At 42.7% G+C, this 24,063-nt stretch overlaps 1 protein-coding gene across 1 annotated transcript in view; it reads right to left on the bottom strand.

Annotated features, from left to right (window-relative positions):
- snx19a (sorting nexin 19a) overlaps nt 1-24,063 on the bottom strand; it is a 44,132-nt gene that overhangs the window by 5,765 nt on the left and 14,304 nt on the right. The window contains exons 3-11 of the mRNA XM_084184810.1: nt 22,027-23,430; nt 21,655-21,879; nt 10,244-10,382; nt 9,842-9,942; nt 9,613-9,732; nt 9,303-9,409; nt 8,918-9,014; nt 8,573-8,738; nt 8,030-8,153 (exon numbers count right to left, since the gene is read on the bottom strand). Of these exons, the coding sequence (XP_084040936.1) occupies nt 8,030-8,153; nt 8,573-8,738; nt 8,918-9,014; nt 9,303-9,409; nt 9,613-9,732; nt 9,842-9,942; nt 10,244-10,382; nt 21,655-21,879; nt 22,027-23,412 (2,465 nt within the window). The 5' untranslated portion in view covers nt 23,413-23,430. The remainder of the gene's footprint in view (nt 1-8,029; nt 8,154-8,572; nt 8,739-8,917; nt 9,015-9,302; nt 9,410-9,612; nt 9,733-9,841; nt 9,943-10,243; nt 10,383-21,654; nt 21,880-22,026; nt 23,431-24,063) is intronic.

The raw sequence follows: 24,063 nt of genomic DNA, 5'->3' as shown, positions 1-24,063 counted from the left end.
CTCCTTCTCCTCCAGGCATTATGAACAAACTGAGCAATCTCAAATATGCCCTGTCTGAAACAAAATGTAAGCCTCTGTTCGTCCTGTAACCAGAATTCCTCAGGGTTATCACCAATTGTTTTTTCTTCAGATCGTCATACAGAGGGCAATAAAACACTAAATGGATTTAGTTTTCGATTTCCCCAAGATCACATAGTAGGCACATTCTCTCCTCTTCAGACACTCTGTTAAATCTAACCGTATCTATAGCCAGAGGGAGGGTGCCGGATCTGAGTTGTGTAGTTATTTTTGATAAGAGTGTACGTTCAAAATTCTGGTTTAAACCAAACATCAACTGCCCATTTTTTCTTGTGTATCAGAAAAAGCTTGTCCTTGATTTAGTTAACACCATATGGTAATTTGTTCCTGGATTATTCTGCAAATCAGTTTCACAAAAAAAATGATAATTCTCTAGCCCACGGATAGTTATGAGTAACGTCCACCTTTTTTTGTGATTATGTGTTCTGCCATATTTATCAGTCTGTTCCATAGACGTACCATGTCACCTTTTTGCCTAACCACACATGGTTCCCAACTCATATCTCCAAAGATGGCCAGGTTTGTGCACACCAAGTTTGTGCACACCAAGGACAATGCAAATACTCCGGGTAGCCATGATTAGCTGTTCAGGAGTCTTATGGCTTGGGGGTAGAAGCTGTTAAGAAGCCTTTTGGACCTAGACTTGGCGCTCCGGTACCGCTTGCCGTGCGGTAGCAGAGAGAACAGTCTAGGACTAGGGTGGCTGGAGTCTTTGACAATTTTTAGGGCCTTCCTCTGACACCGCCTGGTACAGAGGTCCTGGATGGCAGGAAGTTTGGCCCCAGTGATGTACTGGGCCGTACGCACTACCCTCTGTAGTACCTTGCGGTCGGAGGCCGAGCAGTTGCCATACCAGGCGGTGATGCAACCAGTCAGGATGCATGTGTTCACCAGAGTGAAACCAAGGTATTTATAGAGCCCAGTGTAGAATAATGGGGTTGTACCAAAACAAAAGTTATGTGTACTTCTCTGCACCCCCTTCTTTCTGAAATGAACAATCTGGGTCTTCTCTTGATTTATACACCGTAAACTAACAATATTCAACATATTCTGGGGGTCATCTTTGGTCTCGGCAAGGATAACTATGTTATCAGCATACAACAAGATAGCCAGGAATATATCCGCAACTTCAACACCAAGTTTAGCATGTTTGATTTGTAGGGCTAAATCATTAACATGTAGTAGAAAGAAAGTGGGCGAGAGTATGTCTCCCTGCTTTTTACACCATAAGGGGTTGGAAACCAGCCAGTCCTAAGGTCAAGTGCAGTCGCAAAAACCATCAAGCGCTATAATGAAACTGGCTCTCATGAGGACTGCCACAGGAAAGGAAGACCCAGAGTTACCTCTGCTGCAGAGGATAAGTTAATTTGAGTTAACTTAAGAGAACCTTCACAGAGTTCAAGTAACAGACACATCTCAACATCAACTGTTCAGAGGAGACTGCGTGAATCAGGCCTTCATGGTCGAATTGCTGCAAAGAAACCACTACTAAAGGACACCAATAAGAAGAAGAGACTTGCTTGGGCCAAGATGGTGTGGGGGAGATTTGCTGGTGACTCTGTCAGTGTTTTATTTAGAATTTAAGGCACACTTAACCAGCATGGCTACCACAGCATTCTGCAGCGATACGCCATCCCATCTGGTTTGCGGTTAGCAGGACTATCATTTGTTTTTCAACAGGACAATGACCCAACACACCTCCAGGCTGTGTAAGGGCTATTTGACCAAGAAGCAGAGTTATGGAGTGGTGCATCAGATGACCTGGCCTCCACAATCACCCGACCTCAACCCAATTGAGATGATTTAGGATGAGTTGGACTGCAGAGTGAAGGAAAAGCAGCCAACAAGTGTTCAGCAAACACTACCGTTCCAAAAGTTTGGGGTCACTTAGAAATGTCCTTGTTTCGAAAGAAAAGCAATTTTTTTGTCTTTTAAAATAACATTGTTAATGTTGTAAATGGCTATTGTAGCTGGAAATTGCTGATTTTAATGAAATATCTACATAGGCGTACAGAGGCCCATTATCAGCAAACATCAGTCCTGTGTTCCAATGGCACGTTGTGTTTGCTAATCCAAGTTTATCACTTTAAAAGGCTAATTGAACCCTTTTGCAATTATGTTAGCACAGCTGAAAACTGTTGTACTGATTAAAGAAGCAATAAAACTGGCCTTCTTGAGACTAGTATCTGGAGCATCAGCAATTGTGGGTTCGATTACAGGCTCAAAATGGCCAGAAACCAATAACTTCTGAAACTCGTCAGTCAACGCTGTGTACTACTCCCTTCACAGAACAGCGCAAACTGGCTCTAACCAGAATAGAAAGAGGAATGGGAGGTCCCGGTGCACAACTGAGCAAGAGGACAAATACATGAGAGTGTCTAGTTTGAGAAACAGGCGCCTCACAGGTCCTCAACTGGCAGCTTCATTAAATAGTACCTGCAAAACACCAGTCTCAACGTCAACAGTGAAGAGGCGACTCCGGGATGCTGAGTTGCAAAGAAAAAGCCATATCTCAGACTGGCCAATAAAAAGAAAAGATTTAGATGGGCAAAAGAATACAGACACTGGACGGCGAAAGATTGGAAAAAAAGTGTTATGGACAGACGAATCGAAGTTTAAGGTGTTCGGATCACAAAGAAGAACATTTGTGAGACGCAGACCAAATGAAAAGATGCTGGAGGAGTGCTTGATGCCATCTGTCAAGCATGGTGGAGGCAATGTGATGGTCTGGGGTTGCTTTGGTGGTGGTAAAGTGGGAGATTTGTACAGGGTAAAAGGGATCTTGAAGAAGGAAGGCTATCACTCTATTTTGCAATGCCATGCCATACCCAGTGGACGGTACTTGATTGGAGCCAATTTCCTCCTACAACAGGACAATGACCCAAAGCACAGCTCCAAACTATGCAATAACTATTTAGGGAAGAAGTAGTCAGCTGGTATTCTGTCTATAATGGAGTGGCCAGCACAGTCACCGGATCTCAACCCTATTGAGCTGTTGTGGGAGCAGCATGACCGTACGTAAGAAGTGCCCATCAAGCCAATCCAACTTGTGGGAGGTGCTTCAGGAAGCATGCGGTGAAATCTCTTCAGATTACCTCAACAAATTGACAACTAGAATGCCAAAGGTCTGCAAGGCGGTAATTGCTGCAAATGGAGGATTATTTGACGAATGCAAAGTTTGAAGGACACAATTATTATTTCAATTAAAAATCATTATTTATAACCTTGTCAATTATTTCCTATTCATTTTGCTATATTTCCTATTCAAACTCATTTAATGTATGTTTTCATGGAAAACAAGGACATTTCTAAGTGACCCCAAACTTTTGAACGGTAGTGTATGTGGGAACTCCTTCAAGACTGTTGGAAAAGCATTCCAGGTGAAGCTGGTTAAGAGAATGCCAAGAGTGTGCAAAGCTGTCATCAAGAAAAAGGGTGCTACTTTGAAGAATCTCAAATATAACATATATTTTGATTTGTTTCACCCTTTTTTGGTTACTACATGATTATATTTGTGTTATTTCATAGTTTTGATGTCTTCACTATTATTGTACAATGTAGAAAATAGTAAAAATAAAGAAAAACCCTTGAGTGAGTAGATGTGTCCAAACTTTTGACTGGTACTGTATATATATATATTTATATTCCGGACTCTTGACATTGCTCGTTCTGATTTTTGGATTATGTGTGTATTTTTGATTGTATTTCTGGATATTACTGCACTGTTGGAGCTAGAAACATACTGTAAGCATTTTGTTGCACCTGTAATAACATGTGCAAATCTGTGTACGCGACCAACAACAAACTTTGATTTGCTAGAGAGCTGTCACTGTGGCTTCCCTCCACTGCTCCACATTTTGGATGGAGAGATGAGAGAAATGAGAGATGATTCGGGTGCATTTTAAAACTATCCACATTAACCAGTGACTTAATGTCATTGACAGTTTACGGATAAGAGTGCTTACCGCAAATGCTGCTAATATTACCCCTTCCACAGAATTACCTCTAATATTAACCCCTCTAGGGGTCTGGTTTCCAGCACAGGCTGTTTTGGGAATATAATTATATTTACACAGCCTGACATCATCTGTTGGATGTTTACCATCATAGGTGGGAAGTGTGTGAGGGAGGGAGTAAGAGGGAGGGGAGGTCATATTATTAAGGCAGAGTGGGGTGTGTGGAGTGGTGGGTCATATTAGGGAAAGCAGAAAAACCAACACTCTAAACAAGTTTCAAGGAAGCTCCATACTAACTATATCTTCTTTAAAACTGCATCAAAACCTCATACCATTCACTTCATCAGATTGACTTGACAAACATGGTTTGAGAGCGTATTCTCTCGCCAATTAAAATAGGTAGGGGGAAGGAAGAAGAGGAGGAGGAGTAGGGAACATGCACTGGCCTTCTTCGGTCTTGTTCTTATTCCATTTAGGCACAGTACAGTGTGTAATGTACTGAGTGCTGAAAGGCTCCACAGTGATAAAATGGACCAGCACCATTGTGCAATAGCTCTGCTGTTTAAAAACATTCCAGGGCCACCATTCCAAAGTAGCTACACGTCCAACTGTGAACGGTGCTGGAGGACTTGGACCAAGCACCTGCTGAGACATCGTGTTTACACACACACACACACACACACTGTATGTAAATAATAGTCTCCTGACTGCAGCATCCTGGGAAAGACAGTCTCCACACTGAGCCAAACACTCTGCTCTGTTCTCAGACCATAACCAAGAATCGCTGTTTAGGGACCGATAATTCAGGGTCGGACGAAGAGGGATAACCCATAGTGTTGGAACAACATGCAACGTTTCCCAACAACATGAGATGGAGTACTGTCTAGTGTTCACAGTCATTTCATAATGGTATGTCTCTCATGACAGACGTAGCTGGCCAGACCAGCGTGCAACGAGATTTGGTTCTTGGTGCTGGGAATATATAATATAGTGAACATGAACTATGAGCTGCGTTTTACATCTCAGGGTTACATTAGTTTCAGAATCAAATATTTGAGGTTAAAGGTCATACTGAAAAGGTTTTAGGAATCTTTCATCCTCAAATGCTATCATTATCATCTTCATCATCATCCTCATCAATTAGCAAAGTACCACCAGATTCTGATCGAGTCTGACTGACTACCTTCGTGGACAGACATAATCAACTTCCCTGTCATCCCTCTCCAGTATAAGGTCTTCCCAAGTAATTTTAGATCAAACATTTATGTAACCTCCTCTGCATGTCTAAATCTTTTAATGTGTCATGCTGTTGTTTCTGTGTCTGGCCAAATTAAGTATTGGCTTGTTAAAAAGACTCCATGGGAGGGGGTTGGGGTGTAGTTCATGCATGGAGCATATCACTGAAAACATCCAGTTCCCCAGACTTTGCCGTCAATCCCTGGATGCTGAGATAGTGCCTCCCAATAGTAAATTCACAGGAAAGATATGGCCAAGGATTACAGTGATTCTTGCAAAGTGGCTATACAATAACTACATGGCATACGGGTGTCTAGACTACAGCGTTTCATTTTTTCACAGTTTTGTTGTGGCACCATTGATCAACTATCTTCCTTGTTACAAGGATTGAATCTATTGCAGACACAGAACCCAGCAATACAAGTGATCTTAGTTCAGATTAATCTAGATAGAAGCTCAACAGTCAACAAGGACCGGACAAGGACAATTACATTTACATTTTAGTCATTTAGCAGACGCTCTTATCCAGAGCGACTTACAGTTAGTGAGTGCATACATTTTCATACTGGCCCCCCGTGGGAAACAAACCCACAACCCTGACGTTGCAAGCACCATGCTCTACCAACTGAGCTACAGGGGACAATACGAGAGATAATAATTCATTTGAAAGAAAGGGCATGAAGATAAGTCCATATTTGGGTATAAAGGCAGAGCATGTCGGTCTGTGCTTACTTGTATGGCTACAAATCACAACTAATGGTTATCCTAGAAATGTGACTCAGTGTTGCACTTGTAGCTGTGTACATAATCAGATCTATCTTGTCTCACATCCATGGTGCTGATATTTTTCTTCCTTCCTGCCAAAGTGCATTACATAAATCACTGACACAATGTGGTCATTCATTTAAAGGAGTGCAGAGAAGAGGTGGAACTAGACACACCTCATGAGCCGGTCCAATCTCATCCAACCAGACCGGAGTTCAAATAATATTTAAAATAATTTCAAGTACTTTATCTGTGCTTGATTGAGCTTATCTGGCACAATGGAACCAATAGTCCCAAAAGTGCAAACCCTGCCCACCTGCCACTCTAGGCAGGCTAGAGAAAAACCTTAAAGTATTTGAATGATTTCAAATAGTATTTGAACCCAGGTCTGGTCTAATCCCAACCAACCACTGGGTAGAGCTGGGTAGAGTAGAGCACAAACCCAGATCCAGAACACTGCCCAGGCATCATTTTATAGACAGAAGTTAGCTTCACTCAACACTTTTTAAAGGTCTGATGCAGCCATTCTTATCTCAATATCAAATCCTTTCTGGGTAACAATTAAGTACCTTACTGTTTTCGATTAAAATGGTAAAAAAAGAAATAAATATCTTCTTAGCAAAGAGCAATTTCTCAAGCAAGAATTTTGCTAGGACTGTCTGGGAGTGGTCTGAGTGGGGAGGGGAAAACTGAAAACGAGCTGTTATTGGCATAGAAGTTAGGAACTCTCTTTCTTATTGGTCTATTAACTAATTGAACGACTGGTGATGTCACCAGGCAGGCCAAAACTGCATCTCATCAAAACAGGCTGAAATTTCAGGATGCCTTTTCAAACAGCTCTTACTCTAAAAGGGAATTATCATCATTTTGACAATTTCACAGATTTATTCCAACCTCGTAGTGTGGACATATATATAAAACACAGGAAAAAATCATGTTTTTGACTGCACTGGGCCTTTTAAGCTCCGGTCATCAACTATACTCTACTACCAATTACTGGCCATAACTCCATATTTCCTATTCTCCTACTTACCCCAGACAGATTAAAGCATTATTCTACTCAGAAAACAATGAACAGTGAACAGGCCTGAATACTAAGACTGATGGACTACTAAACTAAGTCAAGTCTCTTTTTTCCCTCCAGACATGAAAGGAAATGCTATTTCATAATAGCATTTAACATAGCCAAGTTATGGAGGAAAATGATCCCTTCTGAATGAACAGCCAAGGACCTTTTGAAATTTGTATTAATCTTTATTTAACTAGGCAAGTCAGTTAAGAACAAATTCTTATTTACAATGACGGCCTACCCCGGCCAAACCCGGATGTCGCTGGGCCAATTGTGCGCCGCCCTATGGGACTCCCAATCACCGCCGGGTTATGATACAGCCTGGAATCGAACCAGGGTCTGTAGTGACGCCTCTAGCACTGAGATGTATTGCCTTAGACCTTAGACCGCTGAACCATATTACAAAAACTTGTTTTTGGAGTGAAACTTGGACATTCATCTTGCATTATTAGACTGATGAAAAACCCTCTTACTTAATACCTCAGCAAACCATTCCGGGAAATACAAAGAGAAAAAAAAGGCCATGTCTGGATGTTCTGCTGAAGACCTGTCAAGATCCACAGAGCAGTAGGAAACCTCACCAGGGGTTCCCAAACTTTCACTCAGGTCCCCCTTCCAGCATTGGGGAACATCCCACGCCTGTGTACGCGCATACACATGCCACGTCTATTTCTATGTCTGTTTCGCAGTTCACACCCCTCTTGATGGTGGAGAGAACATTTAGCAGGTGTGAAGCTAATTTAAAAAATAATCTATACATTTAGCCATTTCTAATGTGTATTCATGTGATATTTGAGTGACGTGTATTCATGTGATATTTGAGTGACTCAAACATTACAACAAAAACTATGGGCTAACAATCCTAGCTAAAAAACTGCTTTCCTGTTCTAGTCTATGAAGATGACGATATGATATGGTGTGATACCTCTCAATGAAGGTGCCAAACAGCAGTCTGATGGTCTTCTGGATGTTCTCAGTACACAGCCAGCTCCACTGCTCCTTCATCAGCAGACACAGGATGTTCAGAGCTACATCTGCCACGGCCGTGTCTGCACAAACACACAGCACAGTCAGATTCACACATACAAGCACACACGCATGCAACAGATACAAAACAGATAGAAAACTTGCTAAGAAGATTCAAATACTGGGACATGATTCTGAAACACGAATAACAGAAAGGCAGACAGAGACAGATAGCCTCAGATAGATAGTAAACACTGCTTCATTAAAACAGTGGTGTGGTACTGGCCTACAGAGGCTGTGCAAGGTTACTACCTCCTCCTGGCCATTACTGAGTGGAGTATGCTCATAGATGATCTAATTTGGAAAGTTAATAATTATGATAATAATGTCTGTTTTTGCACTGAGACGGTCCTTATATATTCAGTCAACTGTATGACAGTCCTTCATGTAAGAGAATAATGGTTGATAATACAGGCCTGTGTAGACATTAGAAAAACTGTACCTGTCCCCCGTAGTTTTCTCTCCCGACCCCCACCTCCCTTCCTGTCTTTGACAGGTGGCACGCTGAACCTCCTCCTGTCAGCCTCCTTCTCCTGGGGAGCATAGAGCAGAGCCTCCTGGTCCTTTATAAAGCCCTCCAGACCAGACAGGGACAGGTCATGGAACACCTACAGAAACAGACCAGGGCACAGGGATGAATGAGTGAATTAATAGATGGATGGATGGATGGATCGGCGGGTTGAGTGAGTGAGTGAGTGAGTGCACTCAAACAGACAGTTTGATTACATTAATATTAAATTATTATTCATTGATACTCATTGATATGAAACTTCCATGGTTAACTTACAGTGCTGCCTTCATTGAAGCAGTATATGACTTTGGGCTGGATATCAGGTATGTTAAGAGTAGGGGCAACTTTACTGGAGAACCTCAGCCGGACAGACCTGACACAACAAGCAACAATTAACAAACACATTACACAAAACAAGATAGTTTGAATTTAATGTCATGTAAGCAGTCACAAATAACTTAATCTTTCCTAAAGCAGCTTTCAATTTCATATGTGAATTGAAAACTACAGCAAGTGGTTTACAGATGTTTTAATGAGTATTTCAAGAGAGACATGATAGTGAAAAGCTTTGGCCAGGCTGTACATATTTGTGACAGTCAGAGAAAGAGAGAGAGGGGGAAGAGAGAGCGAGAGAGAGAGAGAGAAATAGAGAGACTCCCACCTCTTCCTTCCTTCTGGGGCATTCCTCCCATCAGCAGGGTCTCCATCCAGGTCATCCTCAGAACGAGGGAATGCTGTCTTCAGAGTGTCTACAGCATTTGCCATCATCTACAGTAGACGCCAACAACCAGGCCCAGGAGGACACAGCACAAACACAGCACCATGGTTAGCTTCAGAAAAAACAGGTCACCAGAAACCACATCTTCTCCTTTCTCCCATTATCTCTCACTTTTCATGTTTTTAGGTCAAGTTATCATGCACTGTTTTTATTTCATAACCGGAAAGTTGTGACACTGAAAACGATAAGTCACCTTATCAATCCTGGACATAACAAATGGTTTCTTCTCAAAGGCTGTGCTGGCGTCTGTGTGAAGAGCCAGGAACTCCTGCATCTCGTCGCTGTTGGCCGTCTCAGGGATGGTGCACAGTTGCTGGAGGAAACGAAAGCGGAGTGATCAGATTACTACGCAACAGTCACATATCAAAAACATACAAATCAGGAAGTTATTCATCTTCTTAGATAAACAATTCAATTCCTACTTTAAGAAAGGTATCCAGCTGTCCTTTTCGAACTTCCACCTTGTCAATATCTGGGTTTCCAAATGGAAGATCAGGGAAAATCTTCTTGGGTCCCTTGACATCTGAAATGGAAAAGATATACACACCCTTTGGTGAGAATAAAATATCCATACAGCACATGTAAGACTTCTTCTACACTATAAATGATTTGTTTTAACTGACTATAATAGAGTACAGTGGCCTGGGGTGGTCTAGCGGTCTAAGCCGCTACCTCTGGAGCACATGTACAATGTACCGCTGCCAGCATGGGTTCGAATCTGGCCTACTGCTCTTTCAGCACTCTCTCCTACCTTTCACCTCAATCTCTCTCTAGCCAAAAAAACAAACGAAAGACTTAAAAATATATAGAATTGGACTTCTTACTCTTAATCATCTTCTTGAGGTCAGGCTTCTCCTCCAGGCGTGTCTGAAGGTGGAGGAACTCGCTGTAGCGCCGGTTCACAGTGTGGTAGGCTACAGGTTGTAGAGTACCCAGGCTCTCTGAGTCAACCACAGTCTCATACTGGGGAACGAAAACGGTTACAGATTTACTGAGAAAGTTTAATAAGTACTCCAATGTTCAAATTTCAAGATCAATATTAAAGGTATTAAAGGTAAGGAAGTGTAAACTAATGTCCAGCACTGTCACAAGTGATTAATCAAATCAAACCAAATGAAATTTTATTTGCCACATGCGCCGAATACAACAGGTGTAGACCTTACAGTGAAATGCTTATTTACAAGCCCTTAACCAACAATGCAGTTTTAAGAAAAAAACAACAACTGTTAAGTAAAAATAGATAAGTAAATAATAAAAATAGCAAATAATTAAAGAGCAGCAGTAAAATAAAATAACAGTAGGGAGGCTATATACAGGGGGTACCGGTACAGAGTCAATGTGCGGGGGACCTTAGCGTTGAACCTTATGATAAAAAGAGTTTCAGGCCTATATGTTACATTATTGCGCAGGAGTGGCTTTGGGACAAGTCTCTTAATGTCCTTGAATGGCCCAGCCAGAGCCTGGACTTGAACCTGATCGAACATCTCTGGAGAGACCTGAAAATAGCTGTGCAGCGATGCTCCCCATCCAACCTGACAGCGCTTGAGAGGATCTGCAGAGAAGAATGGGAGAAACTCCCCAAATACAGTTGTGCCAAGCTTGTAGCGTCATACCCAAGAAGACTCAAGGCTGTAATCGCTGGCAAAAGTGCTTCAACAAAGTACTGAGTAAAGAGTATGAATACTTATGTAAATGTGATATTTCAGTTTTTAAATTGTTATTTGGAAACATTTCTAAAAACCTGTTTTTGTTTGTCATTATGGAATACTGTGTAGACTGATGAGGGGAAAAATGATACAATCCATTTTATAATAAGGCTGTAACGTAACAAAATGTGGAAAAAGTCAAGGGGTCTGAATACTTTCCGAATGCACTGTATGAAGTCTTTGTTTGAGCACTATCCACACACGACATGGTTCAATGTGCCTATAAATCAGCACAATCTACTTTTTCGTTTTTTTGAAATTGATGCCGTCTTGGAGCTAGAATTGGGATCATGTATACTGTGCTAATGCCAATACAAAAAAAGACTAACGGAGAGCACTGTACAATACGGCAAACTTAGCAAATGAGGCGTTTCTGGTAAGTACATGAGGGCCGCCCGCCATTTTTATGCACCTTCACCTTTGAAAATGTTACATCCAATGTAGGCTACTGCCCTTTTAAGAGCTAGCATTGATTTTGTGGTCAATGCTATCCGGGATCCTTGGGACGTCCCTACCCTAAATCCTAATCCTAATCCTAACCCAAACCTTAACCATTACCTAACCCCAACCCTAACCTTAACCCTTACCTTAACCATTTTAAATGCCAACTTCAAATGGGGCAACGTCAGAGTCAGGGCCGTAAACTACATATGAGGACGCCAAGGTCCGGACCTCTGTAATTAATCAGAATAAAAATAAATACATTATTATTAAAAAATTGGGAACTCAGTCGGGGTCTCAATTTACTGTTGAGAGTTAGAATAATAGAATACACCAGGTGCAATATGTCACCCATTGACATTCACTCAATTATCCCATGTCAGTAAAAACATTTTAGATTGGTAAATTAGTCTAGTTAGTCTAGCCACCTATCTAAACTTGTAGTAATGATGCCGATTTACTGATTGGGCATGCAGGGCACGTGCCCAGGGGTCCTGACCTCCAGGGTGCCCCCATTGATTTTGTTAGTTACTCTCATTCAGATATCATATTAACATGGCATAAGTCATGGCAAAAAGTGTAAAATTGCAGGAAATTAGCTTTAAAACTGCAAAGATTTCTCCCCACCCCATCGCAAAACGTGTAGAATTGCAGGAAATGTTCTGTAAAGCAAAGTCATTTATTTTATTTAGTTAAAGGCCCTGTGTAATCAAAAACGTGATTTTCCGGTGTTTTTTATATATACAGTACCAGTGAAAAGTTTGGACACACGTACTCATTCCAGGGTTTTTCTTTATTTGTACTATTTTCTACATTGTAGAATAATAGTGAAGACATCAACACTATGAAATAACACATATGGAATCATGTAGTAACCAAAAAAGTGTTAAACAAATCAAAACATATTTTATACTTGAGATTCTTCAAATAGCCACCCTTTGCCTTGATGACAACTTTGCACACTCTTGGCTTCATGAGGTAGTCACCTGGAATGCATTTCAATTAACTGGTGTGTCATCTTAAAAGTTAATCTGTGGAATTTCTTTCCTTCTTAATGCGTTTGGGCCAATCAGTTGTGTTGTAACAAGGTAGGGGTGGTATACAGAAGATAGCCCTATTTGGTAAAAGACCAAGTCCATATTATGGCAAGAACAGCTCAAATAAGCAAAGAGAAACGACAGTCCATCGTTACTTTAAAACATGAAGGTCAGTCAATCCGGAAAATGTCAAGAACTTTGAAAGTTTCTTCAAGTGTAGTCGCAAAAACCATCAAGTGCTATGATAAAACTGGCTCTCATGAGGACCGCCACAGGAAAGGAAGACCCAGAGTTACCTCTACTGCAGAGGATAAGTTCATTAGAGTTACCAGCCTCAGAAATTGCAGCCCAAATTAATGCTTCACAGAGTTCAAGTAACTGTGTGTCGACTGTGTGAATCAGGCCTTCATGGAATTGCTGCAAAGAAAACACTACTAAAGGACACCAATAATAAGAAGAGACCTGCTAGGGCCAAGAAACACAAGCAATAGACATTAGACCGGTCGAAATGTGTCCTTTGGTCTGGAGTCCAAATGTGAGATTTTTGGTTCCAACCGCCGTGTCTTTGTGAGACGCGGAGTAGGTTAACGGATGATCTCCGCATGTGTATTTCCCACCGTAAAGCATGGAGGAGGAGGTGTGATGGTGTGGGGGTGCTTTGCTGGTGACACTGTCTGTGATTTATTTAGAATTCAAGGCACACTTAACCAGCATGGCTACAACAGCATTCAGCAGCGATATGCCATCCCATCTGGTTTGGGCTTAGTGGGACTATCATTTGTTTTTCTACAGGACAATGACCCAACACACCTCCAGGCTGTTTAAGGGCTATGTTACCTAGAAGGAGAGTGATGAAGTGCTGCATCAGATGACCTGGCCTCCACAATCCCCCTGACCTCAACCCAATTGAGATGGTTTGGGATGAGTTGGACCGCAGAGTGAAGGAAAAGCAGCCAATAAGTGCTCAGCACATGTGGATACTCCTTCAAGACTGTTGGAAAAGCATTCCAGGAGAATCTGGATGAGAGAATGCCAAGTGTGTGCAAAGCTGTCATCAAGACAAAGGGTAGCTATTTGAAGAATCTCAAATCTCAAATATATTTTGATTTGTTTAACACTTTTTTGTTTACTACATGATTCCATATGTGTTATTTCATAGTTTTGATGTCTTCACTGTTATTCTACAATGTAAAAAATAGTAAAAATAAAGAAAAACCCTTAAATGAGTAGGTGTGTCCAAACTTTTGACTGGTAGTGTATGTGGGAACTCCTTCAAGACAGTTGGAAAAGCATTAATAATAATAATAATATATGCCATTTAGCAGACGCTTTTATCCAAAGCGACTTACAGTCATGCGTGCATACATTTTTGTGTATGGGTGGTCCCGGGGATCGAAACCACTACCTTGGCGTTACAAGCGCCGTGCTCTACCAGATGAGCTACAGAGGACCACGCATTACAGGTGACTACCTCATGAAGCTGGTTGAGAGAATGCCAAGAGTGTGCAAAGCTGTCATCAAGGCAAAGGGTGCCTACTTTGAAGAATCTAAAATATATTTTGATTTATTTAACACTTTTTTATTTACTACATGATTCCATATGTGTTATTTCATAGTTTTGATGTCTTCACTATTATTCTACAATGTAGAAAATAGTAAAAATAAAGAAAATCTCTTGAATGAGTAGATGTGTACAGACGTTTGACTGGTGCTGTATATATACAGCTCTGGAAAAAATTAAGAGACCACTGCACATTTTTCTTAGATCAGCATCTCTACATGTATGACAGCCATTCCATTCCAGTGTCTGTTGAATTCCAACACAGGTACACCTCATTCTACTGATTTAGGTACTGATTAGGTGATCACCTGAACCAAATCTTATTTAACGAGGAAAAGTATAAAAACCACTGCTGTGGTCATCACTATCCTCTTGCAATAGGACCTGCTGGATGGCAAAAACAGTGCTAATAGTACCTCAAAAGTAATATTAATAAAAAAACTATAGACCATGCCAAAAGAGTTGAAAAGGAAAGTTTTGAGTGAGGAAAAGAAGGGTTAAATTCTGGCTTTACTGGCAGAGGGATACAGTGAGCGTCAGGTTGCTTCCATCCTTAAAATGTAAATGACGGCGGTTCATAAGAACAAGTTCAAGCAGCAGACATTGGGGACAACAAAGCTACAGACCGGCAGAGGACGAAAACGACTCTCTACTGACCGGGATGACCGCCAACTCATTCGAATGTCACTCAACAACCGTAGGATGACACCAAGTGACCTACAAAAAGATTGGCAAACGGCAGCTGGGGTGAAGTGCATGGCGAGGACAGTTCGAAACAGGGTCCTAGGGGCAGGGCTGAAGTCGGGCAAAGCTAGAAAAAAGCCCTTCATCAATGAGAAGCAAAGAAGAGCCAGGCTGAGGTTTGCAAAAGACCATAAGTATTGGACCGTAGAGGACTGGAGTAAGGTAATCTTCTCTGATGAGTCCAATTTTCAGCTTTGCCCAACACCTGGTCGTCTAATGGTTAGACGGAGACCTGGAGAGGCCTACAAGCCACAGTGTCTCGCACCCACTGTGAAATTTGGTGGAGGATCGGTGATGATCTGGGGGTGCTTCAGCAAGGCTGGAATCGGGCAGATTTGTCTTTGTGAAGGATGCATGAATCAAGCCATGTACAAGGTTGTCCTGGAAGAAAACTTGCTTCCTTTTGCTCTGACATTGTTCCCCAACTCTGAGGATTGGTTTTTCCAGCAGGACAATGCGCCATGCCACACAGCCAGGTCAATCAAGGTGTGGATGGAGGACCACCAGATCAAGACCCTGTCATGGCCAGCCCAATCTCCAGACCTGAACCCCATTGAAAACTTCTGGAATGTGATCAAGAGGAAGATGGATGGTCACAAGCCATCAAACAAAGCCGAGCTGCTTGAATTCTTGCACCAGGAGTGGCATAAAGTCACCCAACATCATTGTGAAAGACTGGTGGAGAGCATGCCAAGACGCATGAAAGCTGTGATTGAAAATCAGGGTTATTCCACCAAATATTGATTTCTGAACTCTTCCTAAGTTAAAACATTAGTATTGTGTTGTTTAAAAATGAACATGAACTTATTTTCTTTGCATTATTCGAGGTCTGACAACACTGCATTTTTTGTTATTTTGACCAGTTGTCATTTTCTGCAAATAAGTGCTCTAAATGACAATATCTTTATTTGGAATTTGGGAGAAATGTTGTCAGTAGTTTATAGAATAAAACAAAAATGTTATTTTTACCAAAACACATACCTATAAATAGTATTACCAGAGAAACTGATAATTTTGCAGTGGTCTCTTAATTTTTTCCAGAGCTATATATATATATATATATATATATATATATATATATGCCCACTATTAGGTTGGAATAATACTGTGAAATTGATGATAATGCCCTTTTAGTGTACGAGCTGTTGGTGGCATCACCAGGCGGTATAATAGTTAATAGGCCAATAAGAAAGAGAGTTCCAAACCTCTCTGCTAATAACATCTAGTTTTCAGACCACTCCCAGAAAGTCCTAGCAAAATTCTTGCTTGATAAATAGCTATTTGCTAAGAAGCAGTTTTTGTATATTTTTTACCATTCTAATAGAAAACAGTCACAGTAAGGTACTTAATTGTTACCCATAAATTATTGGATATTGAGATAATAACAGCTACATTTTTCTGCTAACATATCCCTCTGTACTTACTCAATTATAGGTTTTAATCCCAGTGCCGAGTTAATGTGAGTCAATGTGTAGCGGCTAATTGTATAGCTAATAGGCTATGTGTTTGTATATCGACTGAGGTGAATGAAGCTACAGCAACCATTGTGATAATGTCTGGGGTCATTTTTGCTCGTTTTTGCTTTTCTCCAAATAGCATTTTAGAGTTTTTAAATTGTATAGGACAGTGGAGGCTGCTGAGGGGAGAATGGCTCATAATAATGGCCAGAACAGAGCAAATGGAATGGCATCAAACACCTGGAAACCATGTGTTTGATGTATTTGATACTATTCCACTGATTCCGCTCCAGTTATTACCACAAGCCTGGTCTCCCCAATTAAGGTGCCACCAACCTCCTGTGGTATAGAAATGCAGTAAATGAATCCTGTATGTAATGTCCAATCAGTGAGCAGAAACAAGTTTACATGACTCGTCATATCTTTCCGTTCGGAACTCCGACCCAGTTGTCATGTCAACACAGCTGTAAGTGCTGCTGCAAACCACGACAAAAGAGACATGCCAAAAATGGGAAATGTGTAAAAAATTCTAGACACCATGGTTTATGTATATGACTGGCAGTCATGACTTGTTAATATGAACCTAGACCATTCTCTGTCCAGTTTCAACTAAAATTGTCCAACATCAATGAGCTAGCTAGATAGCTTAGCTCATTGCTAGCTTGGTTAGCTAGCTAGATAGCTTGGTAAAACTTGGTTGGTAATAGGCAACATTTTGGCTAGCTAGCTAAATTGTACAGCCAGCATTTTGTCTATATTGATGCTGTTACAATTACCAAACATTTGGATAAACAAATCATTTATGAAACCATGATGTGATGTATGACAGGATTGGATGTTGCATACAATTTCAAACGTGTTTGAATTTCTTTGTGTATCAGCAAAGATGTTTGAGATTATGTCACTTGCAACTTGCATCTGCAACAGAAATTGCGTCCAAATTACTTTGTGTGGCACAGGTTTCAGCCTATAGATCACATATTGCAAACAAATAATCTGAACATCATGTCAGTAAAGAACTCCACATATATTTTGGAATTTCTGTGTATCCTTGATAATTGTGGAGTTTGTTTTGCATGGGTGGAGATTTCACTTAAGGACCAATGGAATGGTCTAAAATGAGCAAACTCCGCCCCTTTTCCACAAACCTGCACATCATCATCTTCTCTCTTTTGTGGCACGAACGTGAGGGGGTTATGGCATGGGAAACGGTGTTGCAGTAGTCTAGTGTGTGGTGTGGGAATAATGACAAGCAAACCTGGGGAGCTTTGTGTCCACATTCAACAGAACCGAACTCAGACAACCTAACTTCGGCACAAAAAATTAAGTGCAAAAACACCCTTTGGATTGCAGGCATGTGCTTTGTCAGTGGCTGTGATGTAGTGTTTAGCCAGGAGTTGATGGACAGTCGGAAGAAATAATGAAATAGTAGGCGGGGACATCCTACCTTCAAGGTGTCAGATTTCACAGCAGGGAGTCACACAAGCTGAAGAGATTTTTATTTAATTTATTTCAGCTTTATTTAACCAGGTAAGCCAGTTGATATAGGGCGCATTCGAGCGGATCCCTTTTGTCAAGTCGATGGTCACCGCCTTTCAAAATGTGTTGCATTCTGGGGATAAAAATGGTCAGACTTGCACCTACATGTCAACTGCATGAACTTTACAAAAATCATGTGATCAAAGGTGATGAAGTTTTGACTGAAGTCAACTGCAAGTTTCTGCAGTTGCTCACCAATTTCATCCTGCAGCCATCAACTGCATTGCGGGAGGCTCTATTGTCAACCAATCATTAGGGTGTTTTTGTTTGACCCACGCGAACGTGACCAAAGACATGACTGAAACAGGAACCCATTTGCCGATTTATGTGTACAGTGGATATATATAAAATAAATGTGATATCTGAGGCTCTCTCTCACTAAGTGACTGTACAAAGTACACCAGGGTTGGGCTCAATTAGAATTGAAGACAGTAAATTCATGAAGTAAACTGAAATTCAAATTCAGTGATTGAAAAAATTGAATCTATTTTCAAAATGTAGGATTTTAAATCACTTCCTGAATTGACTGACTTCAATTCGAATTGAGCCTAACCATGATGTACATTTACATTTTAGTCATTTAGCAGACACTCTTATCCAGAGCAACTTACAGTAGTGAGTGCATACATTTTGGTACTTTTTCATGCTGGTCCCATATGGGAATCTAACCCACAACCCTGGTGTTGCAAGTGCCATGCTGAGCCACACAGGAGGACACACATAATATTATATTATGATTTCAGTTTGTGTGTGATATGGGAGTTAGATACATGTTTACTTAAACATTATAAAGATAACCTTTTATAAACAATGACAACACTGCCATGTTGATCTGAGTCTTGCTGTTGGAAAACGACAGTGTGCAAGTGGCTATATCGTAAACATTCATGAAAACAAAAGTGTGCTTTTTGGTCTTAATTTAAGGTTAGGGTTTGGCATAAGGTTAGCAGTGTGGTTAAAGTTAGGGTTAATGTTAGGATTAGGTTTAACATCCGATTTTAAGAAGATACATTTAAGAAAAATGTGATCTCTGTAGCTCAATTGGTAGAGCATGGCGCTTGTAACGCCAGGGTAGTGGGTTCGATCCCCGGGACCACCCCATACGTAAAAATGTATGCACACATGACTGTAAGTCGCTTTGGATAAACGCGTCTGCTAAATGGCATATTATTTTATTATAAATAGGCGGGGTTTTTGACTTGTGGTTGTGGTAACTAGTGACGACCGTGAGAACTGGGAGAGGCTATACGGACACGCCTGGTGCCCAAATTGATGACGTGTGTCACGCAATTGAGAGTCGAGTTCAGTTCAGCCTAGTTTAAATTGGCTAGCTGGCAACAACAGCAGCATGGCGCTAGTTAAAACTTGTAAAGGAAAGTTATGTTTATTTCGATGGGAGAAATAATTGGTCACCAATTGGATTTCACCGTTACATGCCAATTAGCTAACGTAAGGACAAGCCGGTGTGAATGACCAGTGTTCAACGGCGTTGTATCAAGCTCCTTCCCACTGGGCAGCAATTGCTTCACCGGGCAGCTGTATCACGTCGCTGGTGGTAGCTAACGTGGCCAATTTGTTCCATCCGATTATACAGTATAAAACGAACTTGTAATATATTGGTAGTAAGTAACCATCTGGATGTCATAGTGATACAGTCTACTGCTCAACGGGGAAAGTTAGCGCTGCAAGCCGGCAACACAACAACACAGGGCACAGTAGGAGAGGGAAGTACAGTAGCTTGATAGTGTAGCCAATATACACTGCTCAAAAAAATTAAGGGAACACTAAAATAACACATCCTAGATCTGAATGAATTAAATAATCTTATTAAATACTTTTTTCTTTACATAGTTGAATGTGCTGACAACAAAATCACACAAAAATTATCAATGGAAATCAAATTTATCAACCCATGGAGGTCTGGATTTGGAGTCACCCTCAAAATTAAAGTGGAAAACCACACTACAGGCTGATCCAACTTTTTATGTAATGTCCAACTTTTATGTAGTGTGTGTGGCCTCCACGTGCCTGTATGACCTCCCTACAACGCCTGGGCATGCTCCTGATGAGGTGGCGGATGGTCTCCTGAGGGATCTCCTCCGAGACCTGGACTAAAGCATCCGCCAACTCCTGGACAGTCTGTGGTGCAACGTGGTGTTGGTGGATGGAGCGAGACATGATGTCCAAGATGTGCTCAACTGGATTCAGGTCTGGGGAACGGGCGGGCCAGTCCATAGCATCAATGCCTTCCTCTTGCAGGAACTGCTGACACACTCCAGCCACATGAGGTCTAGCATTGTCTTGCATTAGGAGGAACCCAGGGCCAACCGCACCAGCATATGGTCTCACAAGGGGTCTGAGGATCTCATCTCGGTACCTAATGGCAGTCAGGCTACCTCTGGCGAGCACATGGAGGGCTGTGCGGCCCCCCAAAGAAATGCCACCCCACACCATGACTGACCCACCGCCAAACCGGTCATGCTGGAGGATGTTGCAGGCAGCAGAACGTTCTCCACAGCGTCTCCAGACTCTGTCACATCTGTCACATGTGCTCAGTGTGAACCTGCTTTCATCTGTGAAGAGCACAGGGCGCCAGGGGCGAATTTGCCAATCTTGGTGTTCTCTGGCAAATGCCAAACGTCCTGCACGGTGTTGGGCTGTAAGCACAACCCCCACCTGTGGACGTCGGGCCCTCATACCACCCTCATGGAGTCTGTTTCTGACCGTTTGAGCAGACACATGCACATTTGTGGCCTGCTGGAGGTAATTTTGCAGGGCTCTGGCAGTGCTCCTCCTGCTCCTCCTTGCACAAAGGCGGAGGTAGCAGTCCTGCTGCTGGGTTGTTGCCCTCCTACGGCCTCCTCCACGTCTCCTGATGTACTGGCCTGTCTCCTGGTAGCGCCTCCATGCTCTGGACACTACGCTGACAGACACAGCAAACCTTCTTGCCACAGCTCGCATTGATGTGCCATCCTGGATGAGCTGCACTACCTGAGCCACTTGTGTGGGTTGTAGACTCCGTCTCATGCTACCACTAGAGTGAAAGCACCGCCAGCATTCAAAAGTGACCAAAACATCAGCCAGGAAGCATAGGAACTGAGAAGTGGTCTGTGGTCACCACCTGCAAAACCAGTCCTTTATTGGGGGTGTCTTGCTAATTGCCTATAATTTCCACCTGTTGTCTATTCCATTTGCACAACAGCATGTGAAATGTATTGTCAATCAGTGTTGCTTCCTAAGTGGACAGTTTGATTTCACAGAAGTATGATTGACTTGGAGTTACATTGTGTTGTTTAAGTGTTCCCTTTATTTTTTTGAGCAGTGTATTATGCCACGGTGACAGCTAAAGCACATTTATAGTAGTGATTTTGACGGAAAATGTACAACTACGGCAAAATGATTAACGTCTACATTTTTTATTTTTACTCCGCTAAAAACCGAATGATTCTAAACACTCCCAAATCCCATCTTGGACAGGAAAGTTTCAAATTCATGCTGAAGTTTCTAGCCACAATAATTAACTAGCTAGCTGGGGAGGGCTCATTGGGACAACTGACTGAACTAGCCTCCCCCGTGAGAACTAGGGCTATCGCTGAATGCAAGCCATTTCGATCTACTATGTCCACAGGTCGATTTATAAACGGAAATGTCGGTCAAAACCGGTACCAGAACCACGCTAGTCCCCTCTTTAGGGGAATTTACATCTAACCTGGTTTTACACTGTGTTAAAGACATAACGTTAAGTCTTACCTTTACGGTGTATAGAGTATAGGGGTGTGAGCCGGTGCTGCGGTGCTCCTTGGCTGTCACAGCACCAGTGATTCTCAGGTTCTGGATGAGGACGGGTCCGTCTGGGCTGCTGAGGGGTTCGAAGCTGAAGGGGGTCAGACACAGCCCCCCCGGAGGGACAGGGCAGCGTGGGTGCAGCTCCTCTGCCATGCCCACTGGCCAGTGGGGCTGCTCGGATACCTGCACCTTAAGATTTTAGCAAAGCCATTCATAGCAATTTGTAACCTTATTTATTCTACATCAATGCTTTGTATTGTTTTATATTTATATACATTTTAAATAACTGTTTTTAAGAACATGTAGGAATGCTGAAAGACCAATAAACAAACAAACCTTGGGTCCCAGGACCTTCATGTTGCCGAAGCATCCAGGCGGCTCATCTTCAAACACACTGCAGAAGTTGGTAGGGGAGGCACAGTCACAGAAACTGTCTGTCTGGTCCTCCTCGGAGTCCATCTGGTCTAGGGACTCCACAGAGAGCTGTTTTGATTCTGTCGATGGGGACTCCAGGTCTGAGTCCACACCCTGACACAGGCGGCTGCCACCGCTGCAGGGCCTCAGCAGATCCATAGACACAGGACAACTGTTTATTCTGATCGATGGACCAATGCATGACATTGGCAGGATCGCTCCACAGTACTGCCGTGTTTCCTCCTTCAGATCTGGCTTTGCCATATGGTAGGACTCCATGGAGTCCAGGGAGTCTGGAGTGGCCGGCTTGGGAGGAGTGGGGCTGTTGCTGGACTCGTTCTGGTCTCTCTGAGTCTGGAGCCAGGAGGTAGAACGGGTCCGGGTCCAGAGCTCCTGCTGGGTCTGACTCCTGTGCAGCTGGACTAGAGTATCAGGGAGCTCATCAAGGGACTCATCCGGTGATTCTTTGGCTTTGGTGAACAAGTCCACAATGGTGAGGTTGAGCCAGTCAGGGTCGGACACCCTACTGACCAGTGGGAGGAGGACGTTACAGGTGATCAACTCCCCCACCATGTACCTCCCTGTCCTGGTCTCTAGGTGAGGGAACGGGACCAGGACTTGCATTAGGAGGTCCACTACGGCCCGGGAATAGCTGAGCTCCGTGGATGGACTAGCCAGGGCTGGGTGGGGGGCATCCGCCTGGCTATACAACTCCCACAGGCTGGGGGTGCTGGAGCTGTCTCTGTGCTGCATCCCCAGCCGTGCCTCCGCCTGCTTCATCATCTCCCTGGCTGTCATGTAGCTCTGCAGGTGGCAGCCACACAGCTCCAAGGTCCTCTGGACCAGCGATCTCCTGTCCACGCGCCGAGCCCTCTCCTTCAGCTCCATCACTGAATCCAACATGGCGTCCCGCATAATGTGCTCAAACTCCCCCGGCCCCTCCTCCTCTGTCAGCATGGTGTGGTACCAGGACGACACAAAGTCCCGGACGGCTTTATGCACAGCGCTGTGGATCTCGTGGTCCAGCCTCCATTCGCTCTCAGGCGAGTGGAGGGCCTTCTCTGATCTACCCAAGGGGACGAAGTGCTCCAGGTGTAGCAGGCTGTTGGCATCCAGGGCAGCGCGGGACCCCAGCCAGCCACCCAGGACCACCAGCAGGCTGGTGAAGAGACAGAGGAGCCACACGTTCACCAGGAGGTGGAAGAGGACCATCCATGCTACTAGCACCCCCAACACCACAAGCCTCCGCTGGCCCAGTAACTCTGAGAGGGCCCAGGGATTAGGACCAGGACCCTCTGGTGGAGGCATTCCCCTCAGTGCTGACACCTGAGTTAAAAAGCAAGTAATAGAAATTAATGCACATCTCAAGCAAATATCCGTATACCATATTTTATGAGGACATTGGTGATTTCTTTCAGATAATATCATTTTAAATTAATAGACTTGATTTGCAGGGAGATAAACAGATACACACAGACCTGGGTTGAAAACAATCATTCAAAATGCACACTTCAAGCAATAGGCTAGTGGCAAGGCCCCCAAAATGTATAGATACCTCTACCTGAGGTATAAAAAAACACAACAATGTTTTTTCAAATCTATAAAGGTCTCTCATCTATTAAATGGATGGTTGTGTAAATATATTTTACTGCAAATGTGGTTAAATCGATAGATATTGTGACACACCCCCTAAACTCAAAAAGTGCAGAATAATGCCTGGCTGGAGGGGGGGATGTGCCACATAAGCTTACAGTGTGTAATTCAATATTGCAAGCTCTGATATTGCTCAAATTTGGAATACAAGTGTTGTCTGCAGCATGCTTCTTTGGAAATATACACCTGTAAACACAGAGATACAATAGGCGGAAATATGAACTATGGATATTTATGATGAATGTAAGCTTTACTTTTTGGTAGCTGAATAACAGACAACTTTCTAAATCAAATGTGCTCTCATTC

The sequence above is a fragment of the Coregonus lavaretus genome (genome assembly GCF_964263955.1).
Source record: "Coregonus lavaretus genome assembly, chromosome: 20".
Taxonomy (NCBI): Eukaryota; Metazoa; Chordata; class Actinopteri; order Salmoniformes; family Salmonidae; genus Coregonus; species Coregonus lavaretus.
This window is presented reverse-complemented; position numbering and strand designations above follow the sequence as displayed.